Genomic DNA, 25,216 nt, shown 5'->3' on the forward strand with positions numbered 1-25,216 from the left:
AACCATGGAGAACCCTGTACAACAACATCATGCAGGTTATGCAACACCAGAAAATGGCAATTTTCCTGATGTGCTGGAGCCATGTACATGGTCATCTGCGTCCAGTACTGAGGTTTATCCTTGGCCAATGGTGTAGCATCAATGCCCCTCAAAGGTGTAGGGCTCTGCAAAGGCTGCAAGGAAAAACCACAGCGCCTGGCGAATTCGAAGTCCATTAAGTTCAGGGCAGAGCCTGAATCCACAAATGCCATGACAGAAAAGGACGACAATGAGCAAATCAGGGTCACAGATAAAAGAAATTTAGGTTGTACAGTACTGATGGTAACAGACCTAGCGACCCTCCTAGTACGCTTAGGGCAATCAGAAATAACGAGCAGAATCACCACAGTAAAAACACAGCCTATTCGGACGTCTGAATTCCTGCCGTTCTGTTCTAGTCAAAATCCTATCACATTGCATAGGCTCAGGACTCTGCTCAGAGGACACTGCCATATGGTGCACAGCTTTGCGCTCGCGCAGACGCCGATCAATCTGAATGGCTAGAGACATAGATTCGCTCACACCAGTTGGCGTAGGGAAGCCCACCATAAACATCTTTAAGGGCTTCAGAAAGACCTTTTCTGAAAATAGCAGCCAGAGCATCCTCATTCCATTTAGTGAGCACAGACCATTTCCTAAATTTCTGGCAGTATAATTCTGCCGCTTCCTGACCTTGACACAGGGCCAACAGGGTTTTTTCTGCATGATCCACAGAATTAGGTTCGTCATACAATAATCCGAGCGCTTGAAAAAATGCGTCTACATTCAGCAATGCCGGATCCCCTGATTCAAGGGAGAATGCCCAGTCCTGAGGGTCACCACGCAGCAAGGATATGATGATTTTAACTTGCTGAATGGGATCACCAGAAGAACGGGGTTTCAAAGCAAAAAACAATTTGCAGTTATTTTTAAAGTTCAAAAACTTGGATCTGTCCCCAAAAAACAAATCAGGAGTAGGAATTCTAGGCTCCAAAGCCGGAGTCTGGACAACATAATCTTGGATACTCTGTACTCTTGCAGCAAGTTGATCCACACGAGAAAACAAACCCTGAACATCCATGCCAGAGCATAAATCCTGAACCACCCAGAGATCAAGAGGAAAAAAAAGACAAAACAGAGCACAGAAAAAAAAATGGCTCAGAATTTTTTTTTCCTTCTTTTGAGATGCATTTAATTCATTTTTGGCCACTTGTACTGTTATGAACTGGTGGTTTAGGAGCAACATGGGACGAGCTCTGAAGGAAGTGGTACCTGTACTGACCGCAGTCCCTAAGCTCAACACAACACTAGAAGTAGCCGTGGGATGCTCCTGACACTCCCTAAGCACCTCGTCACAGCCTGAGAACTAACTACCCCTAAAGATAGAAACAGGAAAACTATCTTGCCTCAGAGAAAATCCCCAAAGGATAGATAGCCCCCCACAAGTAATGACTGTGAGTGGAGAGGGAAAAGACATGCACAGAATGAAACCAGGATGTAGCACAGGAGGCCAGTCTAGCTAGATAGATAGGACAGGATGGAATACTGTGCGGTCAGTATAAAAACTACAAAAAATCCACACAGAGTTTACAAAAATCTCCACACCTGACTAAAGGTGTGGAGGGTAAATCTGCTTCCCAGAGCTTCCAGCTTCACTGAATTAATCCATACTGACAAGCTGGACAAAACATAAAAAGCACAGAACGGATAAGTCCACAACCTGTGGACAGAAAAGAGCAAGCAAGGACTTAACTTTGCTGAACTGGTCAGGATAACAGGGAAATCCAAGAGAGATGTGAATCCAACCAGGAACCATTGACAAGTGGCACTGGCTGAAGGGAAGAGCCAGGCAAAAATAGGCGAGCAGAAAGACAATCAGTGGAAGCAGCTGCAGACTGCTAAATCCAAGGAGCAGCCATACCACTTAAAACCACCGGAGGGAGCCCAAGAGCAGAACTCACAAAAGTGCCACTTACAACCACCGGAGGGAGCCTAAGAGCGGAATTCACAACAGTGTTTGCTGAATACACGCTCATACTCATGAACCACCCTGTAAGCCCCTTGTTTTTGGTGTGATGGTGTAGAGTCAGTGCCCACATGTAGTTTCTGACACCAATCTTCCATCTGTCCTGCAGAGCCATTGTCCTCCACCTGGCTGGACGGGACAAAGGGTTCTGTTGCCTGGATCACATTATTATCAACAGCGAACAATTTGGCAAGTGTGGCATATTTGGTTAGGTGGACCTCTTCCTCCCCACAGTTAAGGACACGCACTGGGACCCTCCCCCTTGCGGACTTCAACCACCCCTCTGGCTGTCAGGATTGTGGGCCTGCTGTCTGAATACACAGGTACTACCAGGGCCTGATAGTTGTTACCTCTGAGGCCTATTGCTGCCCGACACCATATTAACATTTCACTCCTGGGGGGTATTGCAATGGGGATTGAATCACTCACTGTGGCACGGCCAATTTCTCCACCAGACAGTTCTACCTGCTGTCTCTGCACTAGAGCTTTGATTTCTTTCTCCAGGACACGTTGCTCCCTGGAACCAGCAGTGTCAGCCACCTGTCGCAATAAGACAATATGGGCAGCACGGTGGCTCAGTGGTTAGCACTACAGCCTTGCAGCGCTGGGGTCCTGGGTTCTAATCCCACCCAGGACAACATCTGCAAAGAGTTTGTATGTTCTCTCCGTGTTTGCGTGGGTTTCCTCCGGGCACTCCGGTTTCCTCCCACATTCCAAAGACATACTGATAGGAATTCTAGATTGTGAGCCCAATCGGGGACAGTGATGATGATGTGTGCAAACTGTAAAGCGCTGCGGAATATGTTAGCGCTATATAAAAATAAAGATTATTATTATTATTATTATAACCTCTGCAAGACAATTTTCTATGACATTCGTACCAATGGTCATCATGGGGTTACATTCACATCGGTCAATATCAACAATCACAATTCCTTGGGCCTTCAATTCTACCAGCCCCACTTTAATGGTGACCTCTTTGTACCCCACTTGTGGCAATGGCTGACCGTTACTGGCTACTATAGTGAAATCGTCATCAGGGCCACGAATAATGTCGGTGTCAGCCCAATAACGTTTATAAAGGACGTAAGGCATAGTTGTCACCTGAGATTCGGTGTCCAACAGAGCGTTCATGGGGATACCGTCGACCACAATGGGGAGAACTGGTCGTCCCCCAATGTACTTGGCTCTTCAGTTTTGCGGGCCCGGTCGTCCTACTCCTGGGGGTTGGCCCTTTGCCCCAGGGGTTGCTCGTTTAAATGACAGTACCTTGCAATGTATCCTGCCTGATTGCAGCGGCGGCAGATGGGTCGTCTGTCCTGATGATAGCAATCATCGTCTGTTCAACGCTCTTCGTCAGCTCCTGCATCTGGGGGCGTAGTCCTGCAGGGGAATCGTCCTTCAGGATCTGGGCATCGGCCTCAGCAGAAACTTGAGGATCTGATGCCACCTCCTGGTGGTATAAATATAAAGAAGTCTAGCACTCAACTTAAGCGGCGATAGATTTGATTTATTTGTAGCACTTGAAACGTTTCAGTCCATAAGGACTTTCATCAGTCACGTGTCGTTAGAAGCCCATAGGGCTGGGTTCAGAAAGAGCAGGGATGCACAGAATGTGCAAAAAGCGCCGCCACAGCTTGCATTATAGAGAATGGAGGTAAAATAGAGCTTAATTAGAGTGCTGTAATGGTGGGGCAATGGCTGCACATCAGGATGTAGCACCCACAAGCTGAAAGCGCTGGTGTTCGGGGTGAGGGGCACTGACTCCAGACACGGTATCCACCGCTAGCAGAGACTCCCTGCTCTTTCTGAGCCCAGCCCTATGGGCTTCTAACGGCACGTGACTGATGAAAGTCCTTATGGACTGAAACGTTTCAAGTGCTACAAATAAATCAAATCTATCGCCGCTTAAGTTGAGTGCTAGACTTCTTTATATTTATATTGAAGGTCTGGGAACCTAGTCTAAGCACCACAGTATAGCTGTGCACACGGTGTTTTCTCTCACCTCCTGGTGGTATGTGAGGGCTTGACGCCTAGGAAGTACTGCACGGCTGGGCTGTCGCTCCTGTAGCACTTGGATGGCCTTGTCTTTAAATTGTGCAAAGGCCAGGTCAGGATTCTGCATGGCCAGGAGGTGCAGTTGGGCCCTTTGGTTATTGCACAGGAGCCCCTCAATGAACCGCTCCTTTAAGAGTTTATCTTCATCTTGCACGCTGTTAGGATCAACCTGCTTGATTGCCCGCAGTGCCTCCTGGAGATTAAGGGCATAGTCCCGTAGGCTATCCAGCGGCATTTGCTTGCACCCATAAAACTTCAATTTGATTTCTGTAGGTGTGCGGGTGTCAAAGGTGGTTTTAAGCATTGCAAAGACCTGCTGCACGGTCCCTTTATCCGCAGCGGGCCATGACTTCACCTCCCTCAGAGCCGCTCCAAATAGTTGGCCCGTTACCATGTGAACCTTCTGAGGCTGTCAGCGGATAAAACTCAAGCAGGCTGCAGATTCCTTCTTTAAAGTCAGTTAATGTATGTGATTCTCCAGAGTATCGCGGAAGCCAGGCTGCTCCAGGTATGTACGGCATGGAGAAGGGCATGATGGTCGTAGTAGCCGTGGCGGTGTCCGGCTGGCTGATAGAAGCGGCAAGCTCTGCTGGACCCGGTGGCAGAACGAGGCCTGCGGCTGTGCCTATTGCGGGGCCTGGGGGTATTGCTAGGTCTGCGGCCGCCGCTACTTCCCCTCCCGGGTCGGACATGGCCGTTCTTCCCCTCTGCTAACCTGATGGAAGTCGGGGGCTCCTCTCCAGAATCGGCACTTTGCAGCGTCTCTTCTTGTGGCTCTGCTGCACGACGTCTCCACTTCCGGCTTTCCAGGCAGCAGCACGGCACCAGTCTTACTGCTTCGCGCTCTTTTCGGCTGGCTCCGCCCACGAAGGTATCGCTCCCCCTCCTCGAGCTCCACGCTGCGCGGCAATGGCGGATTTTGGCAGGTAACACACAGTCCTTTAGTAAAGCACAGTTCAAATACAGTTCTGGCACAGTTCTTAGGGGCAGATGACCTGATTTTCAGGATTTTCGGTCAGGGTGAGCGACGCTGCTTAGGGGTCCGCTGGGGTGATGTTATGGCAGCTAGATGGTATACCTTCCCACAGGTGAAGTGTGTCCCCAGGGCTTCCCAGAGTGTAGATGGTGGATGATGTAAGGCGCGGTGAATAACGAGGACACAAGGTTGCAGTCTCTTTACCTTTACTGAAGGCTTCAACATCCACAGTCCAGGGTAGGGACCACGGGGTAGGCAGAGTCTGGCCGGTCTGAAGGCAAATCCAGAGTTTCCTTATCCAGGTGGAATTCAATAGCCTTCCTCTAGCGCCTGGGCATTGTAGTACCTCCCTGCTGAGCAACTCGGTAAGGTCCTCACAACTATTGTAGATGTTAAGTCTCTTCTCTCTGTCCCACTGACTGATAGGACAATCCCGTATGACTGGTGGCCTGAGGCTTTTTACAGGGACCCCAGAGACGCCCCGGCCCCCACAAGTTGCCACCCTGGGTATATGGTCGGGCAGTCAACGTGGAATTAACTGTCCTGCCAGTCTCTGAAGTAAAGCATAGAATCCTTACTCCCTTGGTACGCTGGCTACCGGCGTCTGCGCTTCAGAAGGAAGCAGCTTGCTCCTAGCTGAACTCCCTCTGATATTCCTCTCCTGTGCTCTGCTTTCCTGTACACTCTCTGCAATATGTTCGCTTAGTGTCTACCTTCAGGAGCTGCAGCACTTCAAGCTCCAGCACTCCATCCTGTCCCTCTGTCTTCCTGACAAGAACTGCACTCTGAACCTCTTTTCCCTCCAGATCAGGATGTTATATAGGGGAGTTCACCTTAAACAGGCTTAGAGCTCCCCCTTGTGGTCTGGAGTGTGAACATGTTGCATGCATCGTGTTACCTGATGAGAAGATCTCCTTTATTGCCTTCAGACGTAACATCACTCCCCCTGGTGGAAGAATAACATTACTGCAAGGAACCAGGACTCTGGGGCGCTGCACACGTTTCTAGATTAATGGTCGTAACTGAGCTGCTGCAATGCCCTGCACATGGGGTAAGAGACATGGCAAATCAGAAGAACTATATAACATTTGTAATTGGGGGAGATTGCTAATATTCCTATTATTACATCTACTACATATTGGGATAGGATATTGAAGATGGGAATTCCCATTTTTCCCCAGAATCCCTATAGTGGACAGACGTCCATGTATCTGAATAGCTCACAAAACATCTCCAGGCCCAAGGAACGGCAGCCTAGCAGTTTATCATTAGAACAAATTGAACCTCAAGTACGGGACAATCTGAGCTTCTCCTGGCATTTGTTCTCTCTAATCACTACAGGGCTAGCTTGCAAGCAGAAAGAGAAACATGCATGAAAAACAATTACTTTTTTAATCATACTAATTTTCATAATACAGAGAATATAAATAATTTTAGTTCATAATGGAGATGAATTTTTAGTCTGAGATCCAAAGACCACAGAAAAATGTTCACATTATTAAAGCAATTGATAGTCGTCGATCTTCATTGATTTTCTGAACTTCCACACACAACTCTCTTCCGCATCTGTTTCTCCAAGTCCAATACCTTTTCATAAAAAGAGCGGCTGCTTGTGTCATCTACGTCCATCTGAAACCGAGCAAATATATAGTGACATGCATCATAGACTAAATTTCACAAAAACCCTGTCTTTTAGGACTCGCACCTTATTTCTTATGAGCCTTGTCCGACAAGTGAGGACAAGGAGACACAGATTAGATATTAGAAAAAACTTTTTGACAGTTAGGGTGATCAATGAGTGCAACAGGCTGCCAGGAGAGGTGGTGAGTTCTCCTTTAATGGAAGTCTTCAAACAGAGGCTGGATAGACATCTATCTGAGATGATTTAGTGAATCCTGCTTTGAGCAGGGGATTGGACCAGATGACCCAGGAGGTCCCTTCCAACTCTACCATTCTATGATAAGTGGGTGCGACTTCTATAAAAAGGGTTGTTGAATAGTGTAGAGTGGTGTGAACTAATGTGCAACAAAAATGCACTAAAATCTTGTGGCAAATTTATGCCAGTAATTAAGACAACTAATAGGTGGTGTAAACTTACACTATAAAGATGTGCCAGGTTATCAAACAGTATGAACCACCCAATATGATGGATGAGAAGGTGTAAAAATCCGTCAGTTTTTGCTGTCCAAGGCTGCATGCCCACCATGAGGTTTTCGTGACTTACATATTTTTGTTGCATTAAAAATGCAGTGTCTCAGTTCCAGCAAAGTAGATGGGATTTATAGCAATCTCATGGCCACTCTGCTTTTACATCACTCAGCGTAAAGTGACCTGCGGTGAGTTATGTGCACGTTATTAACATAGGCTTACATGAGATGCAGAAAGACACATCCGGGTTTAGTGCAGTTCTGCAGTAGAAAAACATGTAAGGCTATGTGCACATGTATAATGGTCCACTGCGGATTTTTCCGCAGTGGATTTGATAAATCTACAGGGAAAAACACTGCGTTTTTGCTGCAGATTTATCGCGGATTTACCGCGGTTTTTCTGCGGATTTCACTGCGGTTTTACAACTGCGGTATAGGAGCCGCTGTAAAACCGCTGCGGAATCCACAGAAAGTGACATACTGCAGAATGTAAACAGCTGTGTTTCCGCGCGTTTTTTTCCGCAACATGTGCACAGCGCTTTTTGTTTCCCATAGGTTTACATTGTAATGTAAACTCATGGGAAACTGCTGCGGACCCGCAGCTGCGGAAACGCTGCGGATCCGCAGCGTTTTCCGCATCGTGTGCACATACCCTAATGCACACATAACTATCAATAAAGTTTTGTCAAAGTCAAATAGAGAGTATGAAAAACTAAGCAGCTTTACTTAAAAGATGACATATCAAAAAGAGAAAAAATGGAGAGTCAGAAACAATAAAAATGCATGTAAAAAACAAACTAAAGAAAAAAAACAAGTAAAATAATTTACCCAATACGTGCATAAAATCTGCAATATCGAAAACGTAGGAAAAATGCCTAAATTACACACATCATTGAGAAATCTGCCCCCCATGTCTTACTTATTAATTCATATTACCCGCTAAAAACAATAATTGGAACAAAATCATTAATGTGCAATCCCTTAAACCTGAGCTATTTTCTGTTTTTTTGCCCCCCTTCTTCCCAGAGCCATAACTTTTTTTATTTTTTGGTCAATATGGCAGTGTGAGGGCTTGTTATCTGCAAGATAAGTTGTACTTTTGAACACCACCATTGGTTTTAAGATCTCGTGTACTGGAAAATGGGAAAAAGATAAAAATTGTGGTGAAACTGCAAAAAAAAGTGCAATTCTATAGTTTTTTTTTAACCATGTTCACTAAATGCTAAAACTGACCTGCCATTATAATTCTCCAGGTCATTACAAGTTCACAGACACCAAATATGTCTAGGTTCTTTTTTTATTTCAGTGGCGAAAAAAACAAAACAAAATTTGTTAAAATAAAAATAAATAAAAAATGAAGCCATTTTCTGAGACCCATCACCGATGGCTGGAATTACTGATGCGCTTCTTGTAAACGCAAGTGTAAATGTCGCTGACAGATATTGACAGCAGTATTTAATTAGTTAACAGCCGCAGGCGGATAGCGATTCCACCCGCTGCTGTTGCAGGCACGTCAGTTTTTATCAGCTGTTATGTGCCCTGAAAGGTACTAACAGGAAAATCCTACATATCACGGCACATGTCAGAAAAGGGTTAATAAGTTTGTGTCATTGTAAGTTATACAGGAGAAATGTGTGCAATGTAATCATTCAACAGTATAAAAACCTTGCTCTCCCCAGCCTTAAGGTATGTGCACATGTCAGGATTTCTGGCAGAAATTTTCCTGACAAAAACCGGACATTTCTGCCAGAAATCCGCATGCGTTTTTTATGTGTTTTTTTTTTTCCAAATGCATAGAATAGTGGGAAAAACGTGAAAAAAGTGCAAAATTAATGAACATGCTGCTTTTTTTTACCGCAATGCGTTTTTTCGCAGAAAAAAATGCATCAAGTGCACAAAAATTGCAGAATGTATTCTAAATGATAGGATGCATAGTGTATGCGTTTTTACTGAGTTTTTATAGCGTTTTTATCACGAAAAAATGCGGAAAAAACACGAAAAAACCTGAACGTGTGCACATACCCTAAAAGTTCAGGTATCGGCCCTTAGTTCCTTTTTTTGACCAGGATCTAGCTGGCCATCGCTGGATCAAAAGATTCATAACTTCAGCAAGTAGACTACGTCCTAGTCTCCCTAGTCGGGTCCCCCCCGGGACATAAATTTAGTACTCAATAGTTTAACTCCTCCACCCTTTGAGCCCTTGTCTTCTCTACCCCTTAAAATCCTAACACTTAAAACGGTGTTCCTGGTCGCAATTACCACATTCTAAATGATAGGATGCATAATGCATGCGTTTTTAATGAGTTTTTATTGTGAAAAAAAATGCAAAAAAACCTGAACGTGTGCACCATCAGTATTTGGTCAGTATTTTACATCAGTATTTATAAGCCAAACCCAGGAGTGGAACAATCAGAGGAAAAGTACAATAGAAACATATGCACCACTTCTGCATTTATCACCCACTCCTGGTTTTGGCTTACAAATACTGATGTAAAATACTGACCAAATACTGCTAGTGTGAACGTGGCCTAAAGGCATGTTAGGCATGTTGCAGGTTTATTTCTGCAGCCAAAACCTTCACTCTTGGCAGTAAAAACACTAAAAAGCAGCAAATAGCTGCAATTTGTAGGTGGATTGTAGATTACATATGGGTTAATAAAAGAAGCATGAGCACAGAATCATCTTGGGGTGGGCACACTGATACCTAAATAGGTGTGAGCGCTGGGGATGGGTATCTTTACCATGCAAGTCCCCTGAAGATCCCCCAAGTAAATATGGATGGGACTAGGGATGAGTTTACCTCTATAGCTGGAATAAGGGATTCTTCTTGAACATACAGGTAAGCCTTCCTTTAACTTTTGAGCTATGTGCTGTATTGAGCACATCTGCACTTTATCTGATGGAGTATTATTCCCCTTGTCTGTGCTTTTTTATCTCCCTACAAGCATTGCCTGAATAGGTTGAGAATATAGACTTTTCGCTACATTGGAATTTTGATCTATATGCAATAGTGTTTCTTCTTATATTGATTTCCATATTAGTAGTATTAGATTGTTATATAGTCTATATGAGAGGCTGTCATGTAAACAAGCCAAGATCTTTCCTTCACCTAGGCCACACTAGTGGAGACCTAGGCGGTCTGTAATTATCAATAGAGACCTATATGTTTAGAGGCTAGATGTGCTTAACCTGACACAGATACAGTATATTATCCATTGGACCCACGATACTAATGGATAATATACTAGTGTCCGTATTATACTGAGCTGACTAGTGTGAGTTTTAACACTTTAATTCCCTTACTAGTAATGTCAATAAAAGTTATATTTTAAGTCTTTAGTTAGGGATTAGTTGCTTTCTGGCAAATTGTTATTTAGAGTGGTTACCCTACACTGGCTTAGGACAGCATTTTCTTGTACGTAACCTGACACAGATGCACAGGATTCATCTGGACCCAAATGTACTTCTGTTATTCTGTTTTGTGTGTCCTTTGTATAGAATAGGCATTGCTAGGGATTGAAGGGACAGCCGTCGTTGAGTGGGGGTGCCACATCGCAATATTGGAGTGAAAACCTTCCGCTGTTAGGTAGGCCATCAGATTCAAGGGCCTGCTAGGGGGAGTTATAGGTATATTTTTACACCTATTTTTTCATCCTCCACCCCTCATAAGACCGCTACCTTGATTCCCTAATCAGTATCTCTAATTGGGTGTTTTTAAACATATATTGGTGTGTAGATATCATTAATAAAATAATTTTTTAGGGATGTTTTTCTCTTTGGTTAGTTTAATAAAAGAAGTATTGAAGATGTACAAGTGCCGCATTTAGTATTATCAGTATACAAAGCCATCTTAGGTCTCCTGCACACATCCGTATAGTACCAGTATCACAAAAAAAGGGTACAGGTGCCATCGGCGTGTTGGATCAGGGCGCGCCGCTGGCGTGTTGGATCAGGGCGCGCCCTCAGCGTGTTGGATCAGGGCGCACCGCCGGCGTGTTGGATCAGGGCGCGCCCTCGGCGTGTTGGATCAGGGCGCGCCCTCGGCGTGTTGGATCAGGGTGCGCCGCCGGCGTGTTGGATCAGGGTGCGCCCCTGGCGTGTTGGATCAGGGCGCACCGCCGGCGTGTTGGATCAGGGTGCGCCGCCGGCGTGTTGGATCAGGGTGCGCCCCTGGCGTGTTGGATCAGGGCGCACCGCCGGCGTGTTGGATCAGGGCGCGCCCTCGGCGTGTTGGATCAGGGTGCGCCGCCGGCGTGTTGGATCAGGGCGCGCCCTCGGCGTGTTGGATCAGGGCGCGCCCTCGGCGTGTTGGATCAGGGAGTGCCCTCGGCGTGTTGGATCAGAGTGCCATGCTTTTATTCCGGTATGGCTTAAGAAAAATCAATGCTAAAACTTCTCCTGTACTTTGCAGTGCTAAACAGCACACTGAGGGCACACAGATGCCCTCCATATGTTGTACATGCTTTACACGGACCCACAGACTTGTATTAACTCTACTCATCTGTGCTGCTGGTAAAAAACAGACAAGTACAGAGCACCATAGGTTATAGTGTGTACGCGTGTGGTATCCGTGAAAAAAACGGATGCCACAAGTACCAGAGACACGTACATGTGAAGGAGGCCTTATATTTTTATTAGCAATGCCTGCTTAAATTTAAAGCTGAACGACACCTGAATTTACACTGGCTTTGCTGAACAGACCTGGCCGATGTATAAGGACATGGGCAGCAATTCACTGGCTCTGACCCTATTGCTTTACAAAGGAGGGCTCTCTGGACATACGCTCCTTGGAAAAAGAGCATTGTGAAGAGAAGGAGGCAAGAGGTTACCAAGCACCTATTGTGATAGGTGAATCCTGTGCTATCTGCTGTGTACAGAAGTGTTACCTGTCATTGTAAAACTGTCTATCATAATAATGAGACTGCTGAAAAGTTATCTGTAGAGAACAGCAAGTATGAATCTAGTAGTAGGCTTCGATTCTAGTGTGAAAGTGGCAAGATTTCAGAAATGTAATATACATGGCAATATGGAAAATTAAAATTAAACCTCAAAGATGAAAAAAAAATATCCGGTATATTTAAACAAGTCTGATTTAAACAATAGGTCACTTTTTGATGATGGGTTCCCTTTTAAAGGTAATGTAATATCTATATTACTGTACATTTCATCCCTGCGGAAGGAAATCGATGCTTTATGAAATGTGTTGTATTCTATGTGGTCCACAGAGGCTACCACACTGATTTAAGGTTTTGCCGAAAGTAGCTGGAGCACTCCCTCATGTCACACACCAGGCGTTAAATTTCTTTCTTGTTGCTCCCACACTCCATCTCAGGCTAGGTTCAATCTGACATTGAACACATTGCGCGCCCGCGGTCCGACCCCTTTACAACACATTGCGTTAGCGCAATCCGCTAGCGCTAGGCGCTAAACAGATTGCACTAATGCAATTTGCATTAGTGCAATCCGTTTAGCGCCTAGCGCTAGCGGATTGCGCTAACGCAATGTGTTGTAAAGGGGTCGGACCGCGGGCGCTCCTCGGACGCTGCAAGCAGCGTCCGCGGCGCGCCACAAAACACCGGCACATCGCTAGCACGTGCCGAAAATGGCACGCGCTAGTGATGCACGTCCCCATTGCTGTTAATGGGCGCGCTAACGGACGCGTTGCACGGCGTTAATTTCGCCGTGCAACGCTGTCCGTTAGCGCGGTCCCATTAACGCAATGGGATCCTAGCCTTGCACTTACAGTTTGGAATTTAGTACTAACTGCTCATTGTCGCCCTACCAGAAGGACTTTGCATAGACACCTGCAATATTTATGCACAACACATCACATAAAAAAAATGGATAAAGATAGGTGACATGAAGCAGAATTACCATGAGTGCTAAACAGTTATGTCCATAAATATTGGACCAGTTCTTAGATAAGGAATGTTTTATTGCCCTCTGATTGGGGTCTGGTTCTGTTGTGATGACCCCACATGGTCTGAGGGGCAAATTCCGTAGTTCCTTAGTTGATGTAAAAAGACAAATACATGCGACACATTCATTCTTGCACTAAGACTGTCAAAGGTCATCATCAGTTTATATTCCCATATTCTTCTTTTTTCTCTTATTGTGTGGCGGTGAGAATTCAAACACAATAGGAGAAAAAAGAATGGATCTACCTGTGGCAATACATTTTTGTCTCCCCAATCATAACATTATGGACATGAAATTACTTGTTTTAAAAGGTAACTTCAAATCTCAAAGAGCCAGAAGAATAGGGGAACATAAACTGATGATGACTTTTTGACAGTCTTAGTGCAGGAATGAATGTGTCGCATGGATTTATGTCTTTTTACAACAACTAAGGAACTAAGAAATTTGCCCCTCAGACCATGTGGGGTCATCACAACAGAACCAGACCCCAATCAGAGGACAATAAAACATTCCTATCTAAGAACTGGTCCAATATTTATGGACATAACTGTTTAGCACTCATGGTAAATCTGCTTAATGTCACCTGTCTTATCCATGTCTTTTTCTGTGATGTGTTGTGCATAAATATGTGATTCTTCAGAATTTATTTTAGTCTATGCCTGATGAAGAGACCTGAGTAGTCTCGAAAGCTTGCAATTTGTTATCATCTTTTCAGTTAGCCATTAAAAAGGTATCAACCACTGAGGACTCTCAATTCTAAATATTTTTCTATCTACTGGCTAACACGATACCAAGATATCTATCTTTCCTGAAACAAAATCAAAACATTTTTAGGGGCACGGGCCCTTTAAAAGAGAAGGAGGGGTGCAAGCATGCTGAACTAACCCAACATGACAACCAGTGCCGGCGTCAACACCCGGAGCACCTGGAAAAGTGCTGGGGCCCTGGGCGAATAGGGTAGCCCAGTCATTGTCAGGGATACCGACACGCTATGGCGCCTGTGAGTTAGGGAGCCAACCCCTCGTTCCCCACAGCTACAGTGTCTTCAGCGTGTTCTGACTGACATCTGAGGGCACAATGAAGTCACAACAGTGTGCATCTGCCGAGCAGTGCAGAGAGTCAGAAGATGCTGAGATCAGACCTGTGGGAAACGGGAGAGACCGGTATTTAAGCAATATAACGGGGCCCATTCTACTGTATGGAGCAATATAATGGGGCCCATTCTACTGTATGAAGCAATGTAATGGGGCCCATTCTACTGTATGGAGCAATATAATGGGGCCCATTCTACTGTATGAAGCAATATAATGGGGCCTATTCTACTGTATGGAGCAATATCATGATGGGGCCCATTCTACTGTATGAAGCAATATCATGGGGCCCATTCTACTGTATGGAGCAATATAATGGAACTAATTCTACTGTATGGAGCCTAACAAACACTGCCACACAGCCACAACACATGGGTGGGAATCTCAATGCGTTTCTGGAGACTAAGCTCCCTTAATCATGACATTCCAAATGACCCATGTATCCCACTTAAATAACCCTAAACTGGTGAACACACCGATAAAATAAATGATTGATGAAAGTAGTTTGGGGAGTGGGCAAAAAGTAAACGATTGTGAAAGATTACATAGCATGATAATTATTTAAACAACATGAGTTATACACTCATTAAAGTAAAAACCTTTTGCATAGTGTTCTCCTCTATACGGCATTCTCAAGGCTGTGCTTCGGAGCCTGGCTTTTGGCTCTGTCCTCTCTTTCTCTTTGACGTTCAGTGACTATCTGTATCGAGTTAGGTGCATCAATCAATATGGTTTAGACAGAGGCTTCTGTACAAATTTCTGCCTGTAGTGAATTTATAACATTATGTTGTTTAACATACCACTATTTTCTGTGCCCTCTCTGTTTTTAGCTTCTCAAGTTAATTACCAAATTTTACATTTGTCTGTAGCTTTTCTTTTCTTCTCTGGTATAAAATAATTTCTGTATTGGTCTTGTAAAAAAACAAGCCAGGTACATGTCAAATAATGAGCATTTGGTATTGTAGTGCTAAGACCACACATGCTGCGTCTCCAGTTTGCAACTTTAATAACCTATGAACATTTTGCCTGTTTATTGTTATAGGTATTTTTTCAAAATTTTCCTAGTTAATATTTGCTACCAAAATGTTCAATAGAATTAGCTATTAACAATTGTAGGCATAATTGTTCATTTTTCTGGAATTTTTGTCCATTCATTTTTTTATCCATGAATATTTTAATTTTTACAGATTTCATTGTGTAGATCTTTTTAAATTGTATAATAATTATTTGCAATATTTTTGTTTTATTGTTGTCCAATCTACTATATAATTGTCTAAGGGTCACTTCAGTCTGTCTGTCTTTCACGGATATTCATTGGTCGTTGCCTCTGTCTGTCATGGAAATCCAAGTCGCTGATTGGTCGCGGCAAAACAGCCACGACCAATCAGCGACGGGCACAGTCCGGAAGAAAATGGCCGCTCCTTACTCCCCGCGGTCAGTGCCCGGCGCCTGCATACTCCCCTCCAGTCACCGCTCACACAGGGTTAATACCGGCGGTAACGGACCGCGTTATGCCGCGGGTAACGCACTCCGTCACCGCTGCTATTAACCCTGTGGGTCCACAACTTTTTATTATTGATGCTGCCTATGCGGCATCAATAGTAAAAAAATGTAATGTTAAAAATAATAAAAAAACAGAAAACCTGCTATTCTCACCCTCCGTAGTCCGCCAAGCCACTCGCGCCGGCCGCCATCTTCCGTTCCGTTCCCGGCGATGCATTGCGATATTACCCAGAAGACTTAGCGGTCTCACGAGACCGCTAAGTCATCTGGGTAATTTCGCAATGCATCCTGGGAACGGAAAATGGCGGTAGCCGCGCGCGTATCGCCGGAGCTTTGCTGGATGCCAGGGGTGAGTATATAACTTTTTTATTTTAATTATTTTTTACCAGGGATATGGTGCACACACTGCTGTATACTACGTGGGCTGTGTTAGATACCGCATGGCTTCTATATACTACATAGTGTTATATACTATGTGGGCTGTGTGATATACTCCGTGGGCTGTGCTATATACTGTGTGGGCTGTGCTATATATTACGTGGCCACTGTTATATACTGCGTGGGCAGTGTTATATACTACGTGGCTGCTATATACTGCGTGGGCTGTGCTATATATTACGTGGCTGTGTTATATACTGCGTGGCCTGTGTTATATAGTACGTGGCTGTGTTATATACTGTGTGGCCACTGTTATATATCGCGTGGCCTGTATTAACGCATCGGGTATTCTACAATATGTATGTATATAGCAGCCACATAGTATATAGCACAGGCCACGTAGTATTTGTCTGCTATATACTACATGGCTACTATATACTATGTGGCCTGTGCTATATACTATGTGGCTGCTATATACATACATAAATACATATTCTAGAATACCCGATGCGTTAGAATCGGGCCACCATCTAGTTTCTCATAAGTTCAGGTTGTTTAAATAGATTATCATGCTATGTAACCTTTCACAATCGTTTACTTCATGCCCACTCCCCAAACTAGTTACATCAATCATTTATTTCACCGGTGTGTTCACCGGTCTAGGGTTATTTCACCCCTTAAGCCCCAAGGGTGACTGGGCCAATTTTTACAATTCTGACCACTGTCCCTTTATGAGGTTATAACTCTGGAACGCATCAATGGATCCCAGTGATTCTGACATTATTTTCTCAAGACATATTGTATTTCATGATAATGGTAAAATATCTTTGATATTACCTGCGTTTATTTGTGAAAAAAAAAACGGATTTTTGGTGAAAATTTTGAAAACAATTTTCCAACTTTGAATTTTTATGCCCTTAAATCACAGAGATATGTCACACAAAATACTTACCGTATATACTCGAGTATAAGCCGACCCCCCTAATTTTGCCACAAAAAACTGGGAAAACCTATTGACTCGCGTATAAGCCTAGGGTGGAAATGCAGCAGCTACCGGTGAATTTCAAAAATAAAAATAGATAATTATTTCCCCATAGCTGTGCCATATAGTGCTCTGCGCCGTTCATATCTCCCCATAGCTGTGCCCCATATAGTGCTCTGCACTGTTCATATTCCCCCTTGGCTGTGCCATATAGTGCTCTGCAGCGTTCATATCTCCCCATAGCTGTGCCCCATACAGTGCTCTGCAGCGTTCATATCTCCCCATAGCTGTGCCCCATACAGTGCTCTGCAGCGTTCATATCTGTCCATAGCTGTGCCCCATACAGTGCTCTGCAGCGTTCATATCTCCCTATAGCTGTGCCCCATATAGTGCTCTGCAGCGTTCATATCTCCCCATAGCTGTGCTCCATACAGTGCTCTGCAGCGTTCATATCTCCCCATAGCTGTGCCCCATATAGTGCTCTGCAGCGTTCATATCTCCCCATATCTGTGCCATATAGTGCTCTGCAGCGTTCATATTTCCCCATAGATGCTCCAATTAAATCTGTGCCATGGCCGCTGCTGCTGCAATTAAAAAAAAAAAAAGCCATACTCACCTCTCTTGCTTGCAGCTCCCAGCGTCCGGTCCCGGCGTCTCTGCACTGACTGATCAGGCAGAGGGCGCCGCGAACACTATATGCGTCATCGCGCCCTCTGACCTGCACAGTCAGAGCGCAGACGCCGGGAAGATGGAGCGGAGCCCGGCGGCTGGAACGTGGACAGGTGAATATTACATACTTACCTAGTCCCAGCGATCCTGGCGCTCCCCGCCTGTCACAGTTGTCTTCGGTGCCGCAGCTTCTTTCTCTATCAGCGGTCACCGTTACCGCTGATTAGAGAAATGAATAGGCGGCTCCACCCCTATGGGAGGTGGAGCCGCCTATTCATTTCTCTAATGAGCGGTCCCACGTGACCGCTGAAGAGGGGAAGAAGCTGCAGCACAGAAGACCGTGGGACGGCAGAGGGAGCGCGAGGATCGCTGGGACTAGGTAAGTATACCCCAGCGCCCTCCCCCCGCCGACCCCACCGCTACCGTGACTCAAGTATAAGCCGAGAGGGGCACTTTCAGCCCAAAAATTTGGGCTGAAAATCTCGGCTTATACTCGAGTATATACGGTAATAAGTAACATTTTTCACATGTCTACTTTACATCAGCACAATTTTGGAACCAAATTTTTTTTTTGTTAGGGAGTTATAAGGGCTAAAAGTTGACCAGCAATTTCTCATTTTTACATCATCATTTTTTTCTTAGGGACCACATCACATTTGAAGTCATTTTGAGGGGTCTATATGATAGAAAATAACCAAGTGTGACACCATTCTAAAAACTGCACCCCTCAAGGTGCTCAAAACAACATTCAAGAAGTTTATTAACCCTTCTGGTGCTTCACAGGAATTTTTGTAATGTTTTTAAAAAAAATGAACATTTAATTTTTTTTCCCCAAAAATTTACTTCAGCTTCAATTTGTTTTATTTTACCAAGGGCAACAGGAGAAAATGGACCCCAAAAGTTGTTGTACAATTTGTCCTGAGTACCCAGATACCCCATATGTGGGGGTAAACCACTGTTTGGGCGCATGGCATAGCTCGGAAGGCAAGGAGCGCCGTTTGACATTTCAATGAAAAATTGGCTGGAATTGAGATGGGACGCCATGTTGCGTTGGGGAGCCCCTGATGTGCCTAAACATTGAAACCCCCCACAAGTGACACCACTTTGGAAAGTAGACCCCCTAAGAAACTTATCTAGATGTGTGGTGAGCACTTTAACCCACCAAGTGTTTCACAGAAGTTTATAATATAGAGCCGTAAAAATAAAATATAGTATTTTATCACAAAAATGAACTTTTCGCCCCCAATTTATTATTTTCCCAAGGGTACCAGAAGAAATTTTACCCCAAAAGTTGCTGTGCAATTTGTCCTGAGTACGCTGATACCCCACATGTGGGTGTAAACCACTATTTGGGAGCATGGCAGAGCTCTGAAGGGAAGGAGTGCCGTTTGACTTTTCAATACAAAATTGGCTGGAATTAAGATGGGACGCCATGCTGCATTTGGAGAGCCCCTGATGTGCCTAAACATTAAAAACCCCCACAAGTGACACCATTTTGGAAAGTAGACCCCCTACGGATCTTATCTAGATGTGTTGTGAGAGCTTTGAACCCCCAAATGTTTCACTACAGTTTATGACGCAGAGCCGTGAAAATAAAAATTCTTTTTTTTCCACAAAAATTATATTTTAGCCCCCAGTTTTGTATTTTCCCAAGGGTAACAGGAGAAATTGCACCCCAAACGTTGTTGTGCAATTTGTCCTGAGTACGCTGATACCCCATATGTGGGGGGGAACCACCGTTTGGGCGCATGGCAGAGCTCGGAAGGGAAGGAGCGCCATTTGGAATGCATACTTAGGCCGGCGTCACACTAGCGAGTTATACGGACGTATGAGAGCATAAAATACGTCCGTAAAACATGCATTACACACGGCCCAATGATTCTCAATGGGTCAGGTCCTATCAGCCGTATATTACGCATCCGTATTATACGGCTTTCTACGGCTGTACAAAATCGCAGCATGCTGCGTTTGTCACCGTACTGCGCAAAAAATACGCCAATGAAAGTCTATGGGGGCGAGAAAAATACGGATTACACACGGACCAGCAGTGTGACTTGCGAGAAATATGCAGCGGTGTTAGAGAGAAAAGCCGGCAATTCAGTGCGGTGTACAGTAAAATCACACTGACCGCTTACAATAGAATAGGTAGAATAAATGTGTACACAAAGAATAGATTGCCATCTCCTTCCTAAACCCGACATGATATGAGACATGGTTTACATACAGTAAACCATCTCATATCCCCATTTTTTTTGCATATTCCACACTACTAATGTTAGTAGAGTGTATGTGCAAAATTTGGGCTCTCTAGCTATTAAATTAAAGGGTTAAATGGCGGAACAAATTGGCGTGGGCTCCCGCGCAATTTTCTCCGCCAGAGTAGTAAAGCCAGTGACTGAGGGCAGATATTAATAGCCTGGAGAGGGTCCATGTTATTGGCCCCCCTTGGCTAAAAACATCTGCCCCCAGCCACCACATCAGGAAGATGCGCCTATTCTGGCACTTGGCCACTCTCTTCCCATTCCCGTGTAGCGGTGGGATATGGAGAAATGAAGGGTTAATGTCACCTTGCTATTGTAAGGGGACATTAAGCCAGATTAATAATGGAGAGGCGTCAATTATGACACCTATCCATTATTAATCCAATAGCATGAAATGGTTAAAAAAAACACACACAATATTGCAAAGTATTTTAATGAAATAAACACACAGGTTGTTGTAATATTTTATTCCACTCTCAATCCACCTGAAGACCCTCGACCTGTAACAAATAAAAATTAATAAACCAACAATATCTCATACCTTCCGTCGATATGTCCCACGATGTAAATCCATCTGAAGGGGTTAAATTATTTTACAGGCAGGAGCTCTGCTATAATGCAGCTGTGCTCCTTCCTGTAAAACCCCAGCGAATGAATGGAAAGTAGGTTAATGACCTGTAGTTACCTTCCTTCGCGGTGATGCGCCCTCTGCTGGATGTCCTCATATCAACTCGAGCATGGGAACTTTTCTGAATATTTTCCCAGCCTCGCGGTCATAGAAATTGGACTCCCGAAGTTATTGTCCATATTGTCCAATTTGTCCTGAGAACGCTGATACCCCATATGTTGTGGTAAACCCCTATTTGGGCGCACGGGAGAGCTCGGAAGGGAAGGAGCAGTGTTTTACTTTTTCAACGCACTGACTCACTTGGGGTGGAGTGTTAATCCTAATTAATTCAGGCACACCCCTGCTATGTGTTAGGATTCACCAGTCTATAAAGACAACTTTCTTTTAAAACATTTTTAAAAGCACATATACCACCTGATGAAGGCCGTTGTGGGCTGAAACGCGTTGTTTTGTTCTTATTAAAGTGTCCTAATAAATTTGGTACTTAGAAAATTATCTCAACCTTCAAACTATCCTTGTCTTCCGGAAGCGCCAAGAAACGAAATTTTTTTTTTCTCTAACTTTTTTAACGCAGAATTGGCTGGAATTGAGATCAGACGCCATGTCGCGTTTGGAGAGCTCCAGATGTGCCTAAACAATGAAAACCCCCAATTCTAACTGGAACCCTAACCCAAACACACCCCTAATCCCAACCACACCCCTAACCAAACCCCTAACCCTGACACACCCCTAACCCTAATCCCAACCGTAAATGTAATCCAAACCCTAACCCTAGCCCTAGCCCTAAGCCTAACGGGAAAATGGAAATAAATACATTTTTTTTATTTTTTTTTATTTTTCCCTAACTAAGGGGGTGATGAAGGAGGGGGGGTTTGATTTACTTTTATAGCGGGTTTTTTAGCAGATTTTTATGACTGGCAGCTGTCACACACTAAAAGACGCTTTTTATTGCAAAAAATAATTCTTTTTTTCTATAGATTAGATTATATCGTATAAAAGCGCCAAAACATAAAAAAAATAATCGAAATGAGGTACCGCTGTAATCGTACTGACCCTAAGAATAAAACTGCTTTATCCATTTTACCAAACGCGGAACGGTATAAACACTCCCCCCATCCCCCCCCCCCAAAGAAATTCATGAATAGCTGGTTTTTGGTAATACTGCCTCACAAAAATCGGAATAAAAAGCGATCAAAAAATGTCACATGCCCGAAAATGTTACCAATAAAAACGACAACTCGGCCCGCAAAAAACAAGACCTCACATGACTCTGTGGACCAAAATATGGAAAAATTATAGCTTTCAAAATGTGGTAACGCAAAAAAATATTTTTGCATTGCTTTATTCTGAGGACTATAACTTTTTTATTTTTTCACTGATGACGCTGTATGGCGGCTCGTTTTTTTGCGGGACAAGATGATGTTTTCAGCGGTACCATGGTTATTTATATCTGTCTTTTTGATCGCGTGATATTCCACTTTTTGTTTGGCGGTATGATAATAAAGGGTTGTTTTTTGCCTCGTTTTTTTTACGGTGTTCACTGAAGGCGTTAACTAGTGGGACAGTTTTATAGGTCGGGTCGTTACGGACGCGGCGATACTAAATATGTGTAGTTTTTTTATTTTTTTATTTAGGTAATGGAACGTATTTATTGAAACAATATATATATTTTTTTACATTTATTTAGGAATATTTTTTTTTTAACACACAAATTTTTTTTTTTACAACTTTTTTTTACTTTGCCCCGAGGGGGGGGGGGGGGGGGGGCATCACATTATATTGACACATCGCTGATCCGACACTTTGCTGTGCACTGTGTCAGATCAGCGATCACACAGGCACAGCAGGGAGGCTTCTGCTCTGAGCAGGCGCTGGTAAGCCACCTCCCTGCAGGACCCGGATGCAGCCCCGGGCCTGCAGGGAGGAGGAGGTAAGAGACCCTCGGAGCAATGCGATCACATTGCGTTGCTCCGAGGGTCTCAGGAAAGCCCGCAGGGAGCCCCCTCCCTGCGCGATGCTTCCATATACTGCCGGAACACTGCGATCATATTTGATCGCAGTGTGCCGGGGGTTAATGTGCCAGGGGCAGTCCGTGACGGCTCCTGGCACATAGTGCCAGACGTCAGCTGCGATAATCAGCTGACACCCAGCCGCGTTCCCCCCGTGAGCGCGGCTGATCGCACTGAACGTACTATCCCGTCACTGGGAATTAAGTCCCAGGTCACCTTGACGGGATAGTACGTTCAATGGGATTAAGGGGTTAAGTGGGATACATGGGTCTTTTGGAATGTCATGATTAAGGGATCCTAGTCTCCAGAAACGCATTGAGATTCACACCCATATGGTTTGTGCTGAAGTCTGTATCCTTTTTCTCACGGATTTGGTGAAGCTGGACATTTTCTTCTTTAAGCGCTATAGCTTGCCGAATAAGCAGGGACCCGAGCAAATTCGCTCAACTCTAGTCATGGTGTAATGCATTTATCCCTCGTATGTGGTATTATTTGGTCACTGTGCGGTGGTAATATGCGGTCTGGTCATGGTGTCGTATTTGCTGCTTGTACGTAGTATTATTCGATCACTATGTGGTGGTAATATGTGGTCTGGTCGTGGTGTGGCAGTATTTGTCTCCTCTGTATGTGGTATTATTTGGTCACTATGTGGTCTGATCATAGTGTGGCGGTATTTGTTCCCTGTATGTGATATTATTTGGTTACCATGTGGTGGTGATATGTGGTCTGGTCATGGTGTGGCGGTATTTGTTCCTTGTACGTGGTATTATTAGTCTTGATATAGGGGAATGTGTTGTGTATGGAGGTCATTTGTTCTCTCTGATATCAAAGGGGAAGATTAAATACTTGAACGTTAAACCACCTCCCTGTCCTGTGACTATTACACAGTAGCAAATATGCACTCACAGGGGTTCTACGGTGAAAAATAGAATTAGACTTAACAGTAATTCAGTTTCTAGGAACCTTCCACGACAGTCACCTTGGAGGATGTCTCCCCGCCCTAATGGGGGACAGAAACACAAAGAGGTTAAACAACCCTCCCCTTACTGCCATCTCCAGTGTTTTTTTCTGGCCATAGTAGCGTGAATAGTTACCACTAAAGTGCAGGAATCATCCAGTGAATATCAGATAGGGAGGTAAAATTAGTGCTGTCGTGGAAGGTTCCTAGTAACCGAATTACCGGTAAGTCTATTTCTATTTTCTCTAGTCACCTTCCACGACAGTCACCTTGGACATATACCAACGTTAATTTCTTTAGGGAGGGACCACGGCCTGTAGAACACGTCTGCCGAAAGTCAGATCCCTGTCGAAATTTAGCCTGTAGTGTCAGGTGAAGGTATGAAAAGAAGACCATGTGGCGGCTCTGCATATCTGTTCTGATGAGGCGTTCCCTCTTGCTGCCCATGACGTGGAAACCGACCGGGTAGAATGGGCCTTCAGCGAGATCGGCGGAGGGAGATCTATTGCCAAATATGCAAGGCAGATGGCTTGTTTTATCCAGCTTGCAATCGTGCTCTTAGCCGCTTTTTTCCCTTTATTCTGTCCTGAGAACTGGATAAATAGATTCTGGTCGACCCTCCAAGTCTTGGACTGCTCCAGGTAATAGAGAACTACTCTGCGGACGTCCAGGGTATGGAAGATTTCCTCCTTCTCGTTGGAAGGGTTTGGACAAAATGAGGGCAAAACCACATCCTGACCCCTATGAAAATCCGAAACGACTTTGGGCATAAAGGCGGGGTCTAGTCGTAGGATTATGCTATCAGAGTTTATGGATAGGAAGGGTTCTTGAACTGACAAGGCTTGCAATTCTCCTACGTGCCTAGCTGTGGCAATTGCGACCAGGAACACCGTTTTAAGTGTTAGGATTTTAAGGGGTAGAGAAGACAAGGACTCAAAGGGTGGATGAGCCCTTGTCTTAGTATTGAGTACTAAATTTATGTCCCGGGGGAAACCCGACTAGGGAGACTAGGACGTAGTCTACTTGCTGAAGTTATGAATCTTTTGATCCAGCGATGGCCAGCTAGATCCTGGTCAAAAAAAAGGAACTAAGGGCCGATACCTGAACTTTTAGGGTATGTGCACATGTTCAGGTTTTTTCGTGTTTTTTTTCGTGATAAAAACGCTATAAAAACTCATTAAAAAGGCATACATTATGCATCCTATCATTTAGAATGCATTCTGCAATTTTTGTGCACATGATGCGTTTTTTTTCCGTGAAAAAACGCATCGTGGTAAAAAAAGCAGCATGTTCATTATTTTGCGTTTTTTTTCGCGTTTTTCCTGCTATTCTATGCATTTGGAAAAAACGCAAAAAAAAAAAACGCATAAAAAATGCATAAAAAAATGCACAAAAAAAATAAAAAAAAATGCATGCAGATTTCTGGCAGAAATGTCCAGTTTTTGTCAGGAAAATTTCTGCCAGAAATCCTGACGTGTGCACATACCCTTAGAGTTCTCGGGGAGAGCCTAAGATCTAACCCCTTATGGAGGAAGTCTAAGATTTGAGAATTGTTGGGGTGGAAGGGATCAGGGACTCTGGGAAGACACCAGG

The 25,216-nt window shown here is 44.3% G+C and overlaps 1 protein-coding gene across 2 annotated transcripts in view; it reads right to left on the reverse strand.

Moving 5' to 3' along the window:
• Positions 1-6,451: 6,451 nt before the first annotated feature.
• Positions 6,452-25,216, reverse strand: part of HSD17B7 (hydroxysteroid 17-beta dehydrogenase 7) — a 169,439-nt gene continuing 150,674 nt past the window's right edge. For both annotated transcript variants that reach the window (XM_069737193.1, XM_069737194.1), the window contains one exon: positions 6,452-6,707. In XM_069737193.1, the coding sequence (XP_069593294.1) occupies positions 6,603-6,707 (105 nt within the window). In that variant the 3' untranslated portion in view covers positions 6,452-6,602. The remainder of the gene's footprint in view (positions 6,708-25,216) is intronic.

This window comes from Ranitomeya imitator, chromosome 8 (assembly GCF_032444005.1).
Source record: "Ranitomeya imitator isolate aRanImi1 chromosome 8, aRanImi1.pri, whole genome shotgun sequence".
Taxonomy (NCBI): Eukaryota; Metazoa; Chordata; class Amphibia; order Anura; family Dendrobatidae; genus Ranitomeya; species Ranitomeya imitator.